The 19,486-nt window shown below is 44.2% G+C and overlaps 2 protein-coding genes across 2 annotated transcripts in view; one reads left to right on the top strand and one right to left on the bottom strand.

Annotated features, from left to right (window-relative positions):
* T265_04798 (hypothetical protein) overlaps positions 1-19,486 on the top strand; it is a gene marked incomplete at both ends in the record, with an annotated part of 102,209 nt that overhangs the window by 21,699 nt on the left and 61,024 nt on the right. Inside the window, 7 exons of the mRNA XM_009169636.1 lie at positions 419-527; positions 3,576-3,702; positions 5,328-5,477; positions 8,663-8,827; positions 12,072-12,101; positions 17,316-17,493; positions 18,086-18,176. Of these exons, the coding sequence (XP_009167900.1) occupies positions 419-527; positions 3,576-3,702; positions 5,328-5,477; positions 8,663-8,827; positions 12,072-12,101; positions 17,316-17,493; positions 18,086-18,176 (850 nt within the window). The remainder of the gene's footprint in view (positions 1-418; positions 528-3,575; positions 3,703-5,327; positions 5,478-8,662; positions 8,828-12,071; positions 12,102-17,315; positions 17,494-18,085; positions 18,177-19,486) is intronic.
* T265_04797 (hypothetical protein) lies at positions 2,923-18,735 on the bottom strand (the record flags this gene model as incomplete). Its single annotated transcript, XM_009169635.1, has 3 exons — positions 2,923-3,031; positions 15,846-15,934; positions 18,682-18,735. 3 exons carry the CDS (start codon positions 18,733-18,735, stop codon positions 2,923-2,925), a joined length of 252 nt encoding a protein of 83 aa, XP_009167899.1.

Raw genomic sequence — 19,486 nt, 5'->3', positions numbered from 1 at the left:
TCGTCGCCAATTGACACGAACTTCATGGTGGTTTGTAAGATAACTCGCCAGAATACTGCAGAAATCAACCAATTCTAGTCGAATTTTGTCGGAGTTCATTTCGGATAAACAGTTACGCTTGGTATCACTGGGTCCGTCGTGGTATAACAAGCAGTGTGTATTGGGAGATCTAGACCGGGATAATGCGTGTAAAACGAAAACTGTTACAGGTGTACATTCAAACCTCGCTGTGCCAACATCACCTGTCCTAAAAGGAATTCGTTAACTGAGGTTTTCCACCCAACGAATTCAGATTAGTAGCAAGCTGCTATCCTAACCTATTGATAAATTTTCATTATTTCATTATGAATTGCGAGTGAAGCGGTCCAGTTTTCAACACAGAATCTTCAGCACACGTTTTGTAAGCTTATTTAAATAGTTTATCCCTGTGTTCCGGAAATGAAAAATCTGAAATCCCAGTCTTCAAAGAACCTTACCACTTCATCATTCCGCGTTTGGCCGCGAAATTCCTCGACGTTGTCTGCCGTGTTAGTAGGAAAACATTTTATGAGCATACTCACTTCCCACATTCTCAACAACGAATCCCTATGCGTCATTAAGTGGCTGCCGCTTTGAAACATGCTCACAATGCTGCGGTGGAGCCCATCATAGTCGTTTACTGGACCTATTTCGTTTTCCTTCACAGCATCGGAGCAGTAGCATTTTTTGACTGATATAGCATCGTGCATTGAAACCGTCCGGATTCCCATAAGCCAAATAAACCTATTCAGATAACTTTAGAGAGAAGGAAATACTCTATTGGCGTTTGGTGGGGAGGTCATTACGTTATAGTCATGGGGTTGAGGTTAGACCGTCATATTCAACCGCGACCTTTTCGGTTTAGACAGCACTGATATGTACCGCGTATGGAGTCTAGGGCCGATTGTTCGGATACCGAGTACTGAAGCGATAACTGTATGTCGGTGAGGGGGATAAGCGGTGCCATGAGGAAACTTAGGCCTTTAGGCCACTGTGTCATACTGAATGCCACTATAGTCAGTGTTCGCCTACTGTTTGCAACCGTTCTTTTTTTCTGGCGAGGTGGGGAATACTCTTTTTATTCAGCCATGTAAATGCTTCATAAGCTCATGAGCCCGCCCATCTTCATTTCCGTTCTCTACCCATTTTGATTTGTTCCCTTCTGCTCTGTTTATTTTCCCTGTGGTCGGATCCTGTTTATAGAACGCAAAACAGCTGAGTATGTTGGGATATGGTATGGAGCGACTTCGGTTGGACGCTGTGTTTCAAGGCATATTGGGGGACTCTGCGAATATAAGACCGTGGGGGAAAATTAATTACGACCTCGGATGTGGTTTTCAAATGCACTTGACCATAACCTAGAATCGAAATGAGTGGAGTCAGGCTGAAAATCCGGAAGCAGAGCGCAGCTGTAGGTCTGACCTGTTTATCGGAACTGCTGCAGGATTGCTTAGCATTGTGACAACTAGGGCTAATACACTGTTTTTAGAATCGACATAGATCTAGGCTGTCATCAACCTCTGCATTTTGAGGATTTGAGAGCGGGCTAAAACAGCTACCGCGCTCTACGTAGCTCTTACCTTGGAAGTGTGTCGGAATATTGATTGCCCGGATGCGTTCGCTGGTAGTGGACCAACTGGTTGTTGATCTTTGGCCCACCTTAACAGTTAACTTTCGTCGTCTATTGAGGAGATTTCATCTGTGCGTGCGGATGATGATTTCTCCTTGGTTGGTCATGAAACTTTTGCAAGCCAGTTGCAATGCTTGGTGAACATATCAACTACCACCTGGCCAACCACTAGTCCTTACCTTCCCACAGTCTATGCTACCTAAGCAAGATCAGCAATCATTTATGTTGGCAGGCTACTCCTAACACATAATACACTGGAGTGGTCAAACAAATCTATCACGCTGTGGTTCCGATCATGTTGTCACCATGAAATGCAATATCTTTATGAGCTTGTTTGTCCTACGTACAGGCAAAGGGGTTACCGGGTTCATCTGTGAGTTGGAGGGTGCGATTTTGGTACAGCCCTGTAGAGACCGACGTTCCTCGAGAACTGAATTCTATGAAGAACTAAGTCCGTAAAACAGTAGTAATTGCACTGTTCGGATGACGTTCACATCATCGGCACCCTAGGTGTCAAGCTTGTCCAGACATTGGGTTTCGTTCACCTACTCGTCGAACATCAGTAGTTCATGCTTGTTGACTTTCGATCCCATTACGGCATCTAAGCGATTATACTGCATTTGTGTGCTGCCACTTTTGCTACTCTATGCTACTTTGCTGTATTTAAAGGGCTTATACATGATGTATCGATGGCACCAGTCAGCCTGAAATCTTGGTATATCACGACCCAACGGATAGCAGTGGAGTTGCAAATGTGGTTTTATTGTCACATTACTTTGGCAGTCTGCCCCTTTTTAAAGATGTTGGAATAAATTCATTGTAGCTTGTTGGTTTTCTTGAATTGACTTATGTAATCTTTTCAAGTACAGCATATCGGCAACCGTTCCTATCTCATGGGGTTTGCAACGACTTAGCAATAGGGTAGTAACATTGTAGTGTATATCGGCTGTTAGTCAGATCGCAGTTGATTCTTTCGCCGCGCTTAGCAACTGGCTTACATACTTTTCGCCGCCATGCGAGGAGATATCGTGAACGCATGCTGGCGATGTCAAGTAACCCATTATATTTATCGATATTTAGACACAATGTAGTTCTTCACTTCAATCACCGTGTAGGTCTGCCGGTTCAGTGTCTCTTTAGAAGGAATTCTACAATGTTGCGCTTTTTCTCCTATATGTTTGGCTTTTCACAGACTGTATTAACTTCCTTTTCACTCTAAATGGCTTGCCCAACGTGGATTAGAAACTCCGTTCGAAGTGTCCCAAATCTGAGATCTATCGATCCTTCCACGTTGTCTCACCTAGGGTCTTCACCTTTCTTCGCATTGTTATTGTTAATACTGAAGCGTTAGTGTACGCATCGTCATAGCTGACGTACCACCACCTATAGGAAAACAGAATGGTAGGAAGTGAATGGTAGTGGGGCTGGGATCGGACTGCTCTCACCCTTTAATTCCAGCTCAGTCAGGTTTAGTTCCTCCAGCTGCAGAATCAGCCTATCCTATGTAGCTTGTTGTTCTTACTTGTCATCTTTGTTCTTCGCGTTGCTCCGCACATTTTGTTTCCAGTGCCATCTTCTATTGAAGCATTTTGTTTTCTCATAATCATTTAGAGTTAATTTATCAATTACTTTCACTTCAGTCAACTACCTTCGTTTGTTTATGGTTTTAATTTTCGCTACTCTTTTGTTTTTCCCTATGAAACTTACTGTTATCCCTGTTTTTGGATTTGGGGATGTGTTTTTGAGAGTTGGCGGAGCACCTTTTCGGGTTGTGTATGCTCATCGTATGCACACTCAGAGTGGATTTCTTTTGTGTTTTGTGCGGTTGATCGCATTTTGTCCTCGTTGAATTAGTATGATATACGTCGTTTATTTCGTTTTATACCTTCCCCTTCCAACAATTGATAGTTCGGGTACTTCCTTGAAGTATTCGGTCAGTCAAAAGGAGGAAACGTGGTTAAAGGGGCAATCTTTACTTGATGAAACTTCGTCTTTCGGTCCGAATCAGTGGAAGTCACTCTTTAATCCGATTCAACAATGTTCTGTTCAGAACGGTACGTATTCATTCTTGTGTTATTTTCTCACTGAACAAACCATGTGAGTGTGAAAATGCGTTTCTTTCGACGTTAGAAATACTTGTTTCAAAACAGTGAGTTCGATCGATCCGTCTAGCCAAGATGGCAATTAGACTCAATGCTGGTTGCCTGAATTTCACCTCACCCAAAATCGCCTGTGTTGTGAACCTCTGACCTGAGCAAGATAGCCCCCTCTACTCATGCGTGTTCATCACAAGCGTACATCGTATCACCGGCCCTATTGGGACAGATGTTCGGGTAAGATAAATTCCAACTCATCTATACTTCTTGTCCTGTTAGGGGGAGGGGGGAGATTTAGCAGCCCATGTAGTAAACTGATGTGTCATTGTCCATGTCATCGTGATTTGAAAATTAGACGGTCGCTGCTAGGTTCCAAAGGGTGACTTCAAGTTGTCAATCCGTCGGCGTGTTGGAAGATTCTGATTCACAATACACCACATCTCATTTTGTCTCTTTTTTCCGATCACCGGCAGATGTGAAACACGGAGCCCTGTTTCTAGTAAGACACTTCCAGAACATCTGATTCTCACTCTGTTATCTTTGGGTAGTTTAGATTTTGCAATATTTGCCGTAATTACCGAAAATTAGTTATTCTGAATATGAGCTTTTTTCTGTTTACATTACTGTGTGATGTGATTAAGCCGCCTGGCCAAATAGGAGCTGATTGGGAGTGTGACAGTTAATAAGCCACCATACAGTTCTCAAACTAGATAGCTTACTTAGATTTTATTCAGTAACTGTTTATTGCCACTTATTAATGGAGTGTTGGTAAAGCTTCCAGCCTGTCTGACTGTCACTATTTCGAGGCATCACGATCTTTCATTGCTGCAACGTTTTTCTCAGAAAAGTCCCATCTGTCATACGATTTGGTTCAGGTCAACACCAACAATTTTAGGAGACATATAGTAAACAACTGGTGAGGTTATGGAGGATATATCCAATCGTTTATTCGATCACGTGGTTAAGCCGGATGAACGTCAACTAGAGATATCGTGCGTCTACCCATGCTTTTCCTCCTTGTGTTGTGTGTACACCCTACTGCAGTCGGATGCCATGGACTTAGCACTTTGAAGCCGTTGTCTCTGTGTTAACCTATTCAAATCCAACGGTCATGGAGTGGCTGTCTGCATTTAACAAGTCCATTAACGCTGCCTAACATCTGTTAAGACCCCAGGAGAGGGACGGGGCAGGGCGTCGCTTTTGCCTAGAACACATCGAGGATTATCGGCTTTAGCCGACTGTTTTAAATTCGTTTTGGGATTTGTCGATTAGATTTGAACGATTTATAAGTCTGTCTACATCTGACGAAAAGATTTTATGTCCGTCTTCAGACATCCTTTTTTCGAAGATAGGGGATGTTGGGTAGCAATCGGTTAAATGCTTTTAACATCGTCTGTGCTACAGTGATATCCACAAACCACTATGAACAACAGTCCTAAAATGGGTCAATAATGTTCACCTTGAACCGGGGTCGAAAACAGATGCGTTGACCGTCATTTGGAGCGGTAATCGTACACAGTGAGTTAGCCACCTTGGTTTTCACGGGAGACTCAATTGAATCTCTCGTTTATGATGTTCTCCAGCTGAATGTGCTGCACACAGGCCGCCTCATGATTCAGTTGGCACGATATTCGAGATATCGAAGTATATTTTCATAAAGGAAACTACTCACAAGGTTGCTGAAAACTCTTTGACAGCCCACGACCGGTTTCGCCCTTCTTGGGGCTCATCAGGTAGGCGCAGTCCCCGAGTTTCCGTCAACCTGATGATCTACTTGAACCCGAATTGCACTGTTTTCGAGGACTATACTCATTTGCAAATCGATTTGGTTTTCACGGGAGACTCAATCGAATCTCTCGCTTATGATGTTCTCCAGCTGAATGTGCTGCACACAGGCCGCCCCAGGATTCAGTTGGCACGGGTTCAAGTAGATCATAAGGTTGACGGAAACTCGGGGACTGCGCCTACCTGATGAGCCCCAAGAAGGGCGAAACCGGTCGTGGGCTGTCAGAGTTTTCAGCAACCTTGTGAGTAGTTTCCTTTATGAGTTAGCCACCGTTTCAGGACTTGCCAGAGTTCCGTTAATGCCGATGCGGTTTCCAGTAATCTTAGTCACCCTTACTTGGTGTGAATTCGAGAGTATAGGACCAGAGGTTAAACAGGAGCGCGAAGTTCTCTAACCATCATATTGTCCAGCTGATGGTCTATGATTTTCGAATCATGTGAAGACAAGTAGGCATTCCAAAGTGCATGGAGGGTTAAGGCCGAGTCATTTACCGACCCGAACGGAAACGACCTAACAAAGAAACTCAAAGGTGTCCGCCTCAGGTAGTCTGAGAATCTGCGTAACTAGCGAACAGAATCCAGCTCTAGTCCCTATGGCGTTTCGTTGTCAGTCACGGTTTAGCTAGTTTTAGTTCACGTGATAGTGGTTATGGTCAGTCATTTCTAGGAACACCGCAGGTCTAGCATCTTACAAGACGCTCAAAATCTCTATCAAACGTCCAGCTGAAGACAGCTAACCTTTGGAACAAATGACTTCCGATTCCAGTGGACAAGTGTCATGCGTTGTTAAGAACTCAACTCAGATCACACGCGTATGGTGTTCCATGTCTAGCTGTGGTTTGGTCTGGCATGATTTGTATGGCGATGGTCACGGAAATAGCGGTTGTCTGTTATCCCTGGAGAACTAAGGCAGGTTTTGTGAACTTGCTTTATCCACCGGTAGACCGCTGCTTTTTGACGTCAATTGGTTCGAGACCAAAGCAAACACGACCAAAATAAATGAAAATTCTGCCACCCGACTCAACAGCTCTAGAAATTTCTACATTCTCTGAATATCAGCTCTCTGGCTCGAAAGAGTCGACTGATGAATTAACAGCCAGCTCGTACCATCTTTCTGCACACCGTCCTACTTTGATTACCTGCTTCTAATCCATTGTTTTTTACTTTCGAACTCTTGACTTTTGTGTCCAGATTTTGTTCGCATTCAGTCACCCATACGGTGGTTGCTTGTTTTCCTCTGTTCCACAAACATATAACTATCCGTGGGTCTATCATCTCCATCTCATCACAGCACATCTGGTGGTTTTTCAGTATGAGCGTCGCAAGTGACAACTGTGAAAGTATCGAATAGTGCGCTGTACGGTCATTGTTTCGATGGCACAAATGATAGACATAACCACTGTTTTCTAGATGCACAGTTTGGTCCTGGGGCTTCAAGTTTGGATACACGTTTTTGATTCGTAACATGACATTTCAACTCAATCCACGTTTAACCGTTTGATCAACTGAGACTGTATCGGTGAAGTATATATATATATATATATAATATCCCTGACCTAAACCCACACCTTGTTTTGATGCTCACACTTTAATACTGTAGAGATCCTACGACCTACACTGGCTGGGCTTAATCATGTCAGAAAGGCCAACAGCATGCAGTCTGATGAAGGACAGCTAGTCCGCATACCATGAGAAATCGTATTACGACCTTGTCTGAAGGGGGAATGGGTAAAATCAGACTGCTCAATGCGACAGAAGTGTCAGAACAGTAAGTTCCTTCTCCCAAGCGGCCAGCATGTCCATATTTATGGAGTGACTCGATCAGACTGCTCAATGCGACAGAAGTGTCAGAACAGTAAGTTCCTTCTCCCAAGCGGCCAGCATGTCCATATTTATGAAAGGAGTGACTCGGCCATCTTCCTGAGGTAGGATGGGTTAGAAACTTCACCATGATAACCGGTCGAAAATATTTTAAAAAACAAGATTACGGTGCTGCTCGAAAAATAATTTCTGTGTGCAGTGGCGTTAGAAGATATTCCCGTGTTTACTCCATGCACACTCGGGCTAGATCGGTTCCCCTGCCTTGCGGTTCAGTTCTTGACGCGAAAGGTTCTGGTTGGTGTGTCCGCAATAAGCTCTCATCTCCGGGTTCAGCAGTGAAAAACATTCACCTCTTCATACGTGACGTGGACTATAAGGAAAAAAGACATTTTCGACTTAGAACCTGTGATCTAAGGACTCCTGAGTAAGGGCAGAGTAGATGAGCCTCGAAGGTGCACTACTCTTATTGCAAAAAAACTCAAATCCTGCAGGATGCTGGAGTAAGACAACACAAGAAAGCCGACCTGATCACGGTGTCGTATTCGTAGTTGCAGATCACTTGAGTGGGATAATGATGGGTCAACCCAACCGCACTAACTCAAGAGTGATAATCATCTGGTTCTGACTTTTGATGGCACGTTTCACCTGGCCACATCTGCACCTTCAGTGATTCCANATCTGGTTCTGACTTTTGATGGCACGTTTCACCTGGCCACATCTGCACCTTCAAGTGATTCCATCGTTCTGTTGGACGACTTCAATGCTGGGTTCAGCAGGGACTGGGAGACTTTAAAGATACTGAGTTAATTTGGATTCGGATCAGGGAACGATAATAGTAGGAAGCTACTGACGATCGTTGCAGCATTCAAGCTCAGCAAAAAACATAGTCAGTGTGTGGAGGACGTCGTTTGCCACATGGATGCAGTGATGAGCAATATTTTATTGTTATGGAGTTTTACTTTCTTCCGGCACATAGCCCTCTGTTCGCCTGGCTTTTTTTCGCAATCATACACAAAGGGGCAGTTTTCCGCTCGGTGGTTGGTAGCACAAGGTATCAAAATTGTAAGACCGTCATTTTGTCAACTGAATTTCGGGACTGGGTTCCTCCGTTTAGGATGTTTCACTGCTAAGTTAGGGATCGTCTGACGTCTTTTTGAACATCACGAAGCGATAAATGGTTCCACAAAGGTGGGATTGTGTCCCACCAGCTCAGCAGACACAGAGTACTTCACGGATAGTCAGCAGCACGTCTGTGCATTTGTCGACGTGTCTTGCTTTCGCATAACGGCATTTTTGCCTTTCCATCTCACAGACCCTCCTCATTGTTCCGGGGGTCTTTTGGGCCAGTCATGTCAGGTGACTGGTGGTTCCGCCTTGAAATGTCTCATTGACACTGTTCGCAATGCTCGCAATTCTACCAGTCATCCGCCACTCTTTCTCCCGTCCGAGGATCGAGCTCAGTCACACACTCGTGGGGGTAAGTATCATTGGTATGTTTCTCTTACTTGTTGTATCTTTGTTTAGGAGCTTAGGCGCCATCGAGCATACTTTTCTTGCGTTTATATGACCAAAAATGTGCCACATTGGCGATACTGAATCATGTTCATTTGGAATACCGGTCCTTTAAACGTGTACTCGTGATGCGGTGGTCACGACCTATGTACGCCAATTCTGTGGGTGTTTGTAGGGGCATCTCATTCCGATATTTGATCCGGAAGTTCTCTTGCAGGTAATTTTTAAAAAAAACGACCGGTTTTGGAATCAAGAAGCGATAGTCTTGGATGCAGTTTTAAGTAATTTGACTCGATAATGGGTTTCACTTCCAAACAGTTGATAACTAAAATTCCGTGTAGAAACGAGTTAAAAGAAGCTGCACAAACTCTGTTTTAATGGGGAATCAAGTTTTTTTGAGAACTTCGATAGCGCGACTCGTGTTTGTCGGTGTACTATAATATTTTCCTTTATGTAGCATATCATAATTTCGGTTACTTGTACTATCTGTATCGTACACCTATTTTGTCCCACTGGCCTACTGATGGCCATTAAGTTGATGCGGTCGATTTTGGGCATGCCAACATAGTGATGAGGAATCCTTTTCAAGGCAATCCATCGGCTGCGCTATTCTTCTGGTCATTCGCCACACGTAGTTGCTGTTTGCCGCTGTGATTTCTGGATGCAGTATTCGGCGTACTTATACGGTTGTCATACCCACACGTTGATGTTGTGCGTTACCTGGGTCAAAGCATCAAGACCACGGTAGTCAAATCAACTGACTACGTTATGGTTGTGCCTTGTTTACATTGAGACTTTAGTGCTGTTAGTTGGGGTTGTAGATCGAGGGGCAAAACGTTATATCAGGAGTTGCACTCTAAAAATACGCTGAAAGCACTTAGACCACGGAAGGTGATGGTATTTCTATAACTGGAGAAGACAGAAAGAGGAACATAATACAGTGCAAACTGCATATATATGTAATTCTAAAACAGTATGGTCAATCAATAAGACCACAGCGGCACAAAACAGACGAACACAGAAACTGAAGTTTGTTGAAACCATATTGATTAGTTGTATTAAGCCTATCCTCCTAGTGAAGAAACATCTGAGACCGACCAGTAAAACGGATTATGTAAATTTTACAAGACGAATTGTTTCATATGTGCAGATCGATGTGCTTTTCCCGGTTCCCTAAGTGAACCTGGTGCACGTGCATTGATTCCGATTACCAGATTAGGCAAAAACACTCTAGATCACTGTCTATTAGGTTGGCACTGGATTAGCGGCTTGCTGCTGTTCCTATCCTACAACATCCATCACACAGTAGACTTCAGGCAACCCTCACTGTTACTATGTATTATCTGTGGTCTGTTCTCTTTTTGATCTCAATGCACAACTTTGCTGAGCTGTGTGTAGTGTTAGGCTTTTTAGACCCATGGTTTTTGAGTTCACTATAGCAACTCGGGCGTACTAACACATATGGGCCATGTTGAGTGGTCTACTGACCCACAGGTCAGAGTACATGACATGAAAGTGAGAAGCGCAACCAAACCACCACAAATCCTCGGTCTGATGGACAAGTACGTGTATTTCGGCCCACTTGGCATTACAGACAACCGCAATTCTTTGAAGTTTACCCTTAATCTTCGTACACAACCACCTTATTGTCAGACACCAGCGATTGGATCCTAAATTCCTGTGCACTCGTCTCGATACTGCTACTACTACCGGAAGAGGGTTCTACCGGTCGGCTACAGAGTGTGGGATTCCCGTCTGCGTGATAACCTTGTTAAATGGATATCTCCCCTAGTTCCACAAGTACCACACTGACAGGTTACCCACGTATTTAGAGCACCACAGGTTTCATGATCAGTACGCGGGGTTGAGTTTTTCCTTAGTTCACCAAAGTAATGCACTAGAGACATGCTCATTAGACAACTTATTGAGAGGGGTCCCCGTAGAATTGCAGTCAGAACGTCTTCGACCCTTCTTTTTCTTAGAGCTTGCTACTAAAATCGTACATTCTGTGATTGCTTTCCAGTGAGCAGCCCAACAAGACGGTCGTCCGCTTGTGACGAATGGCAGATAGACCAAAATAGCTAGTCACCGGATTCATGCATCATACAAAGTCTGAGACAGGGTGATGAGTAACTAGCTTGTAGAATTTTCCGACATAAATGATTAGCCAATTCTCCAGCAGTGCACGTCAAGCTGAGATGCGAAACGGATGTTACTGGAAACTGTCCTAAGGCCGGCGCTTTACACGACCGATTGGTCCTGAGCAAATAGAATAAAACCAAAACAACGGCAACAGTGACAATAGTGGTTCTTGGCATTTCCTTTCGAATTGATGATTATTATCCCCTGGTTATGAAAATCCATATGCATTGCCGCTGAACTTCAATATCTGTTCACATTCAGCTCTACTTGTGTAGTATAAGAACAGACCGCAAATCCAGACCTCCAATATGGTTATTCATCATTTCATTTTTGACGCATCCACCAGGCTCGGCAAACCAATCAACAGCCAGCTGATCAACAATCAATAACCAAGCTCTGTTGTTGTTGTACTTAGGTGAATCTTTTGCATCTACTCTCACATATAATGTGAACTTGTCAGAAAAGACTTTTGTCTCTCATTATACAGTACCCCCGAGAAGGATGTCTTTGAGGGGGATCAACCACCTTGGGGAATGTACATCTGAGTTAGCCGTCAGACAACCTCGTATGCAATTTACTTTCCCGAAGGGGAAGGGCATCCAGATACAGCTTTATCATACGTTGCATCTGTGTAAAGTGTTCCGAAAAATGCCACTGTGTGTGTATGTGTCAGGCGAACTCAGAATAAGTAAAGTCATCACAAGACCTATAGGGGTGCCAGATAGTGCTAATGACATCAGAATTTCAGCTAAACTGTCCTAAGTAAATCCGTATGGATAGCGAAGGGAATTGCGATTGCTCTCTAGCCTCTTCAAGAGGATAAAAACCGTTTCGGGAACCGGAAATACTGTCGCCTCTGCTTCTGACAGGTCTTCCCAACAGGTAGATATTACAGTAAGAAAGGTTCCTTGTCATGAACATTTCTCTCCTGACGGGTGTGTTTTCTTCTGTGATGGTCTTTCGTGGAGGGGGTGTCACATACCGGAGACGGTACGCATCCTGGTAGTTTTGTCCGTCAGTATCTGCATCTATAAATCTTCGCTTTCCTACCTACTCCTTTGTTCCAGCTATGTTGAAAAACGTGCTGAGACTCATCGGTAAGCTGATCTTGATTTCTTTGAATGACGTTCTTCTTCCGTCAGATATCAATATATTCCGTCACGCCTTTGTTACGAACTGCTGGAATTTACTGATAAGGCCTTGTCAATTCATTGTTTCCAACTACACCGGTGACCCGTATTTTCACTCGTTCTTGTCCACCTAGATCTACGGATGATGTATTCATTTTCCCATAAAGCACTGCTTTTCAGATCAAGTAGATTTAAATGGAGTCCGCATTTCTCTCTCCAGTCTCCATGCGTTTTAATTTGCGTCGCATCAGTGCGACGTAGTATTCAGTTCAATGATTGAACTTCGTTCAGACTCCTTTTATTGACATGAGAAGTTCTTATGAGGTTTATCTTTGTAATGTACTACTCATAAGGTTGCTAAAAATCCGTCGACGGATTTATTCGACTGGTTTTAATTTCGCGGTTTTCTTACAAAACTGTGCGTTGTCATGGTCCGTTGTCATGGTGTGAATATTCACGGAACTGGGTTGTGAACCTGAAGGCCAGGTGGATCACATGTGCACAAAGCCACAAGATAACGATGAGGAGGATTGTAGCAAGTACACAACGTGGATTGAGGCCAAAACCAGTTGACCAGTCATTTAACTTTACCTGTAAGAAATGCTGTTATTATCGATGGGTTGGCATACGTTTGAGGATGAAACCTCAGGAAACCCGCGCAAAATGGATAATGCCATGTGCGATTTGAGCTGAAATTTAGGCGCATCCACCTGAACGCTCTTTTTTGGTGTAAACCTGAGGGAATGAGATCAGGTGATAAATGGAAGAGGACAGTCCTAAAGTCATCCACATGCTCGACTGAGAGGGTATGGATGAAAAGTGGAGCCGGACACCATATGCAAGAGGTCCTCTGGTAGCCCACAGCATCCAAGCGAGACATCCTGGGCATACAACACGGCTAGCTAGTGCTTTTTATCACTGAGCTAGGCCTGTTCAACGACGGCAACGGAGAACCACATCTAACACTGGTTTAGGCCTAAAACTCGGTGAGGTTGAGAGTGTTAGTGCACGAAATACGCATGAATAGGATAAAGTGCAATGCACGAAAACACATACCAGAACAATACAGTACAATATAACACAACGTATACTAAGTGAGTCCGAGGCAGCAGTGGAAACAACGGAAACTCTGGGTACCCAAAACGGAGCCTGTCGGTCGCGAACCGCTTACAATCTCTTGCTTTAGGGTGATGTGTGGAAACGTTCGTCTGAGAGATGCGCTACTTAAGTGCACTTATGGCTAGGTAACTTAGCCATTATTTAGCCTGCATTGTGCAACGATTGTCACAGGCCACTAAATCGGGAATTCACAGATGGCAACACTCTGGCAGTTGAATCTAATGGTGCTCGGTCGGACAGACTACGGATAAACCGAACTCACAATATATCTGAATGGTGTTTTGCAGTTAGCCGTGATTTGACTTTGTTTTGTTCACACGATGATCTTTAGTGAAAGTCACTTCCTACGATGTCACGCGACTTCGGTTGTAAAATTGTTAGATATCGTCCTATCTCCCTTTTCGCCTATGTGAAGTCTAAGCAAATGGTGATCACCGTGCCGATGGACAGGTTCAATTTTCTCATAAACTAGTCGACATGATCACTGATGCCGAGGCATCACTCGATCCTCATCGGATTACACGTACAAGCCCACAATCATCATGTGCCTTCAGTTAGAACTTATGTGTACCTGTTTTTCCTTCCGACTTTGTCAGACAACCTCGCCGGTACGCTATCTTGGCCACCTATGCAACTTGTTTGCAGCAGCATATGGTCCATGAGCAGGCCACAGTTTTCAGCAGGTACAACCAAGCGAGTGAATATGAATACCAGTTCGTCGGTCGGGTGAGAAAATTGTATTTAAGCCAGTTACAACCGCTACTTGAAGCGGAAAGTGGTTGTTGCACAGAAATATAACACACGCATGGCTACTACGGGATTACGTGCACTAAATCATGGAATCTCTTTCTGAATAAGTTGTCCTGATTTTAATTGTGGATGATGGGGATGACGGTTTAACGAGGGATATACGTCATAGGTGATTAAAGGTGAAGGTACCGACATATAACGAATGACAGTATCAGGAAGAAATAGTGTATACACTAGCCATGCCCCATGGAACGTGTGGTAAGGAAATCCTGTTTGTCGCTTTTTCATGGCGGAGATGCTCTAAGTGAAGCGGGAGAGGGTAATCGATTGTTGTGAGTTATTGATGAATGACGGCACACTGGTTGTCTTGCGAGAAGACGAATCCCTCGCGATAAACTGGCAGGAAAGGGCTATCGATAGTGACAGTGCTCTGTACTTTGTAAATTCTCTGCTGCTTTGCAGAGTGTATTAAAGTGCGCGAAAACCAGAACTACACTTTTAGAAGGAATATCTCCATCTTTTGATCCAGTCCATTCTATCTCAGAAGCGAGACGCAAAATTTCACGTGTGTACAGATGTAACGTTTACAATGAGTTTGAACGTCAGAGCCAGTTGACTTTCGCAGCAGAGTGAAAAAAACAGCACAAGTAATCGGGGCAACACTAAGGAAATGTGAATTTTTTCTTAACCTGGTACGAGACGGTCACTGAAATTCCAAACTATGGGCGTTCAGTACTTTCAAGTCGCCCCGTGCCCAGCATTTTGCGCAGCCTTTGATAGGTCGGATACTGTGCCCAAGTGCTCATTTCCAATTACGTTACGGGTGACCAGTTTTCTCTTAGGATGGTATTCTTAACCACAAATCACTCGAACGATTTCGCCACTCGGCACCTAAACCGCCACTCGTTCAGATTTTAAAATGAACTCATGCAATGCGAAAACCACATACAATTTGTTGCTTGTGGTTATGGTTCATCCGACTAATCCAACTTGTTTTTATTTCCTTACCAGAAGTGGGACCAGAGATCTCCCAAAAAAGTTGGAAATTCAAACCTGACTGTTGATCACTATCAATAGGTTCTTCAATACTGGTGTCGTCAATAAGACAATTTACTGGTTGTTGTTTGACGTCAACCTAGAATTCGTCTTAGTTTCGACCAACTGCTGTCGCCACATGCATATTTAGACTTCGCTCTATGTGATTTGACATCGTTGCAGCTGATTGCATGATGTATATATATATATATATATATATTGCGTGTTGTATATATATATTCATGCTGTTCCAATCGAACGGATGAAGGGAACTCAGCAGTTCGTACTCGTCAGGTAGCATCTTCGACTCATGTCCCGATAAGTCCAGGTTTTCGTGCAAGGAGTGTGCATTGCATCCCATCTGCTCGGTGGTGACAGAAAAGTCTTTGTCATGGCGCAACACCGGTTGCAATAGTTGGTACACAAGCTTCGCGAATGATAATGTTATTTACACCCAGTTCTGGTTTGGATACAGTGTGGAAGTCGCTCTTTTGCCCGGTTCTCATCACGGAAGTCGCTCCTCTGTCCGATCCTCATCAGGTTTTTGTCCAAGTTCATCAACTCACCCGTGTTTCCGTCATATGTTCACTGAGCGTTTGGGAGAGTAAAATCAATACAAAACCTCGTCATCTTTTGTGACCCATCTGTCCTCGCATTGGGAGCCTGTGGACTGATGTGACCCCATTCCGCATGACCTGAAGTATTTTGTCTCACTCATGCATGTGATACACACGAACAGAAACACATCAGAATCGTTATTTGGACACCCGTCAATGCATGAGGTCTGCTCACTCGTGCCCAACCTACCAGTTCACCACATCACAGTGTGGTTTTCTATTCGCATCACCATTTTCTGAACAGTCCTCCACCTGAGCTGGTGCGATTATCGGTTTGTCCTTTCAAAAGGGAATAAACTGGAATGAAAAGGTACCGAAATGATTGAGCGAAACACAGTTGACTAATCAAGAAATTCTTGGAAGGGCTGATTCTACTGAATTGTGTGTTCGACAGTAGGGGAATGAGATCATGGTACCGGTCTTGTCTTGAAACGTCCGACTGAGAACTCCCTGCACTCGACTAATATTTCAGCATCACTGTGATTGATTAGCCGAAAGTGTGAAACTGTCATTAGTATATACGTTCTGATGCTGTGCTCAAAAGGAAGCCACAACGACATTTTCGAACCAAACTTGGCACTTCTATTCGATCAGTACCGAAAAGCAGTAGGATTCTTTCACTCGCAAACTTAATTTCATGCGCAGGTCGAGATCATTCCTTGTGTTCAGGTGCTCTCAAACACCATGGTTCGCGACTGTGAACACTAGCGACTTCTCACATCCTACAATGCTCATGCTAGTATCATTTCAAGTTTTTGCTTTGACAAGCAACACACGGCTAAGTGGATACACTCACTCACCGTCCACTCTGGTCTACTCAGCTATCGTTCTCCAACAGAAAGCTCGAGCTATGCACATGACTTCGAAGCAGACTATCAGCTTAAGCTGTCGCCCTGTCATACTGATTGGGCTTCAGTGCTGCAACAATTCTGCAGGCTACATTGGCTGGAGCGCAGTTCCTTAAGGTTCACTCGTCCCAGTAAGGCCAAGCATGAATAGCCCGACGGAGACCAGCGAGTCTCCTTACTGCGAGATATTGTAGTACGAGGCAGTCTGGAGGTCAAGTCCTGCTGTCCTTTACGGTAGGAGTATGAAGACATTAAGGTGTTTCTTCCAAGTGACCAGCATATTCATATTTCTCGGAGCACCGGTGCTCCCTTCACCTGAGGAAGCACGGGTTAGGAAAGGTCGACTCTAAAAACACGCTCCGACCAATACGACCGAAACTATTTCGAAACCGAACGGTCTCGTGCTATTCAGAAGCTACCTGTTGTGCACAATGTTATGCTCAAGGCCCTCACCCGCACCCCTTCTCCATCCATCAAATGATGCACTCCGGTCGATCCACCAACCAGCCCCCTAACCACTCTTCCTTGTTTGCAATATCGTCTAGCACAATTAGCGAAACAATCCCTTAATACGCTCCGAAGATCTGATCCAGGTTGTATTTTTCGATGTCCGTACTCTCTGTCCGCACTCTGTGATCCTTTGATCTGATTAGCAACCAGTTCATATTGTTGAAATACTCTACTTGGTTAGGATTCGCATGGACGTTGCTATTCTCTTGATATTGTTTTCATACTCAGTGTCCAGCGCAGCGCCTCCGCAACCGAATGGTTCGAATTCCTTGTAACTGTCTGTTTGTTCTATGCTTTCCAAGCGTCCTGTTGGCTTATTTCAGGCACCGATTGGAAATCCCTGTCTACTCCGGCTTTGTTGCCCATAGCGACAGACTATTTTCCGGATAACTCAAGTCTGAAGACTGAGGGCTATACACTGCACGATTATCGAGTCGTCCCAGTGGGAGTGAGCGCTCAAGAATGGGAATCCACGCATGAGTATGTTTCCGATCGTACTCACTCTTTTGTTCATCCCCTCACGTTTACCGTATCTCTCATATTTCTGTGTCCAATTTTAGTGCGCGTGATTTATTCAGCATGGCTTCTCTGCCTGCACTAGCACCGCATAATCTGCATTAAATAACCCCTTGTCTCTTTTGCGTCAGAGCGCTTGCTGAGTTCGAACGACTTTCTTGTGTGCATAGGCATGCCTCCGCATGTCGAAGCTTCTGTTTGGTTTCTTATCTGTTTACATGAGAAAAGAGGCACCATTCAGAAAATTTGTATTCCGCGCCCTTTTGAGGTCGCCCCTAGGGTGTGATTGACCAATGATTGATCGATAGGTTAAAAACCACGGCTACGGAAACCTAATGACTGGCAGTCCTCACTATTTCGAAGCAATTCACTGCCTTCCACAGTGAGCTAAAGACATCGAAATGCCACAACACGGTCGCATGCAGTGGATATCTTACGTGCAATTCATGCTGGGCGGCACCTTATTTCTGTGATTGCTATACCCAAATTCTACTAAGTGTGCTAATTCTTCCTTTCGTGCAACGTTTGACAATCTTTCTGTATTTCCTCCACCCAGTTTCAAGCGCGAACCTGGACTGAGTTACTGCCGCCGACCTATGACTGTTCGTGAAGTGTTCTATGAGATGGTACTTCAGCGTCTTGGTCATGTAAGTTTCGTCTTATATCCGGTTATCTTCATCTTTGGACAATCTTGTTCTTTCTGTCAAACAACATAACATCACTTCGAAGGAATACCTCTCAAATGGATTGAGTGCAGATATATAGACTGTGTTCCGCTCAAACCGATTGAATTACAAAGTGTTGATGAACCAGGCGTAGAGTGAATTTTTGGAAGCCTTTTCATGTTGCCCATGTTACTGGTGTTGTTCTCCGATCTGACTGATCACATCTACTGCGTGCTGGTGTTTTTTAATAGCCAATTGTGCCGAACAAAACAATGACTTGTGGAGGTCAGCTTGCGCTCTAATTGAACCTGACCGCAATTTTTACCGCCTAACGGGTCTGCCTACTTGTTTGTCCTTCAAATCATGGACGGTTGTTTTTAAGCCGTGTGTAACCTTACACACCTTATCGTTACACACAAGGTCGTTAGTTATACATGAAGGCACGTAGCCCTATGCAGTCAGTCATTCCCAGCACTCGTCCACATACCCGTCCATCCAAACTGCTGTTATTGGTTTTGTTTTGCTGTTTTATTTCGGCCATTCAATTGTGTGTGTGTGCACATTTTCAGATTAGCCTTCATGTTGAATTCTTTGTTCCGTGTATGTGTAGTCTCCAGATGGGTATTAATGTCTTCCCAACACCTGCTGCGCTTCTTCTAACCAGGTCGAAATGCTTTGGACTCCTGCTTGTTTTCCAAGGATTGTTTCCAGCCTGAACTATTTACATACGATCTTATCTCGGGTTGACAGAACACTAATTGTTTCCAGTTCTTTTGGGAATCGATGTCATCAGCGGGGCACAAATAGTCTCGGATATATTACTAATTCGGAGGAATCAGATTTGCGCATATTTGACGTACCTTACTTCATGAGTAGGTAGTTGGTGTGGCATCTAAAAGCACATCGATCAGTGACGAGAGCTCCCAACAATCCAAATCTTTTGTGACTATCCCGATAGGCAGCTGTCTGTGCTCCTAGCTGGGTACGCGCGTATCCACAGTTGACAAATTCATGAACAACCACGTTACACCGAGATGGTCGGGTTGGACAAATGGGATTTCCTGGCCTTATCGGGATACCCGCTTCAAGTGTTCTGGCGGGTCGGACAACTATGCGTTCCCGGTAGGCAGAAGATAGTTAATTGGTACTTCTGACTGATATCTTCCTATGTGTACTGGTGCAAGCCAATAAACTTTTATTGAACATAGTTCACTCTGACAATCGTGCATCAAAGCTATGGTCTTCAATGTGCAACTGTCCAGTTTCCCCGAACTAGTTGATCATGCCATCGT

Source organism: Opisthorchis viverrini (assembly GCF_000715545.1).
Source record: "Opisthorchis viverrini unplaced genomic scaffold opera_v5_83, whole genome shotgun sequence".
In the NCBI taxonomy this organism is placed as follows: Eukaryota; Metazoa; Platyhelminthes; class Trematoda; order Opisthorchiida; family Opisthorchiidae; genus Opisthorchis; species Opisthorchis viverrini.
Note: the sequence above shows the minus strand (reverse complement) of the source record. Positions and strands in the feature narration are given on the sequence as shown.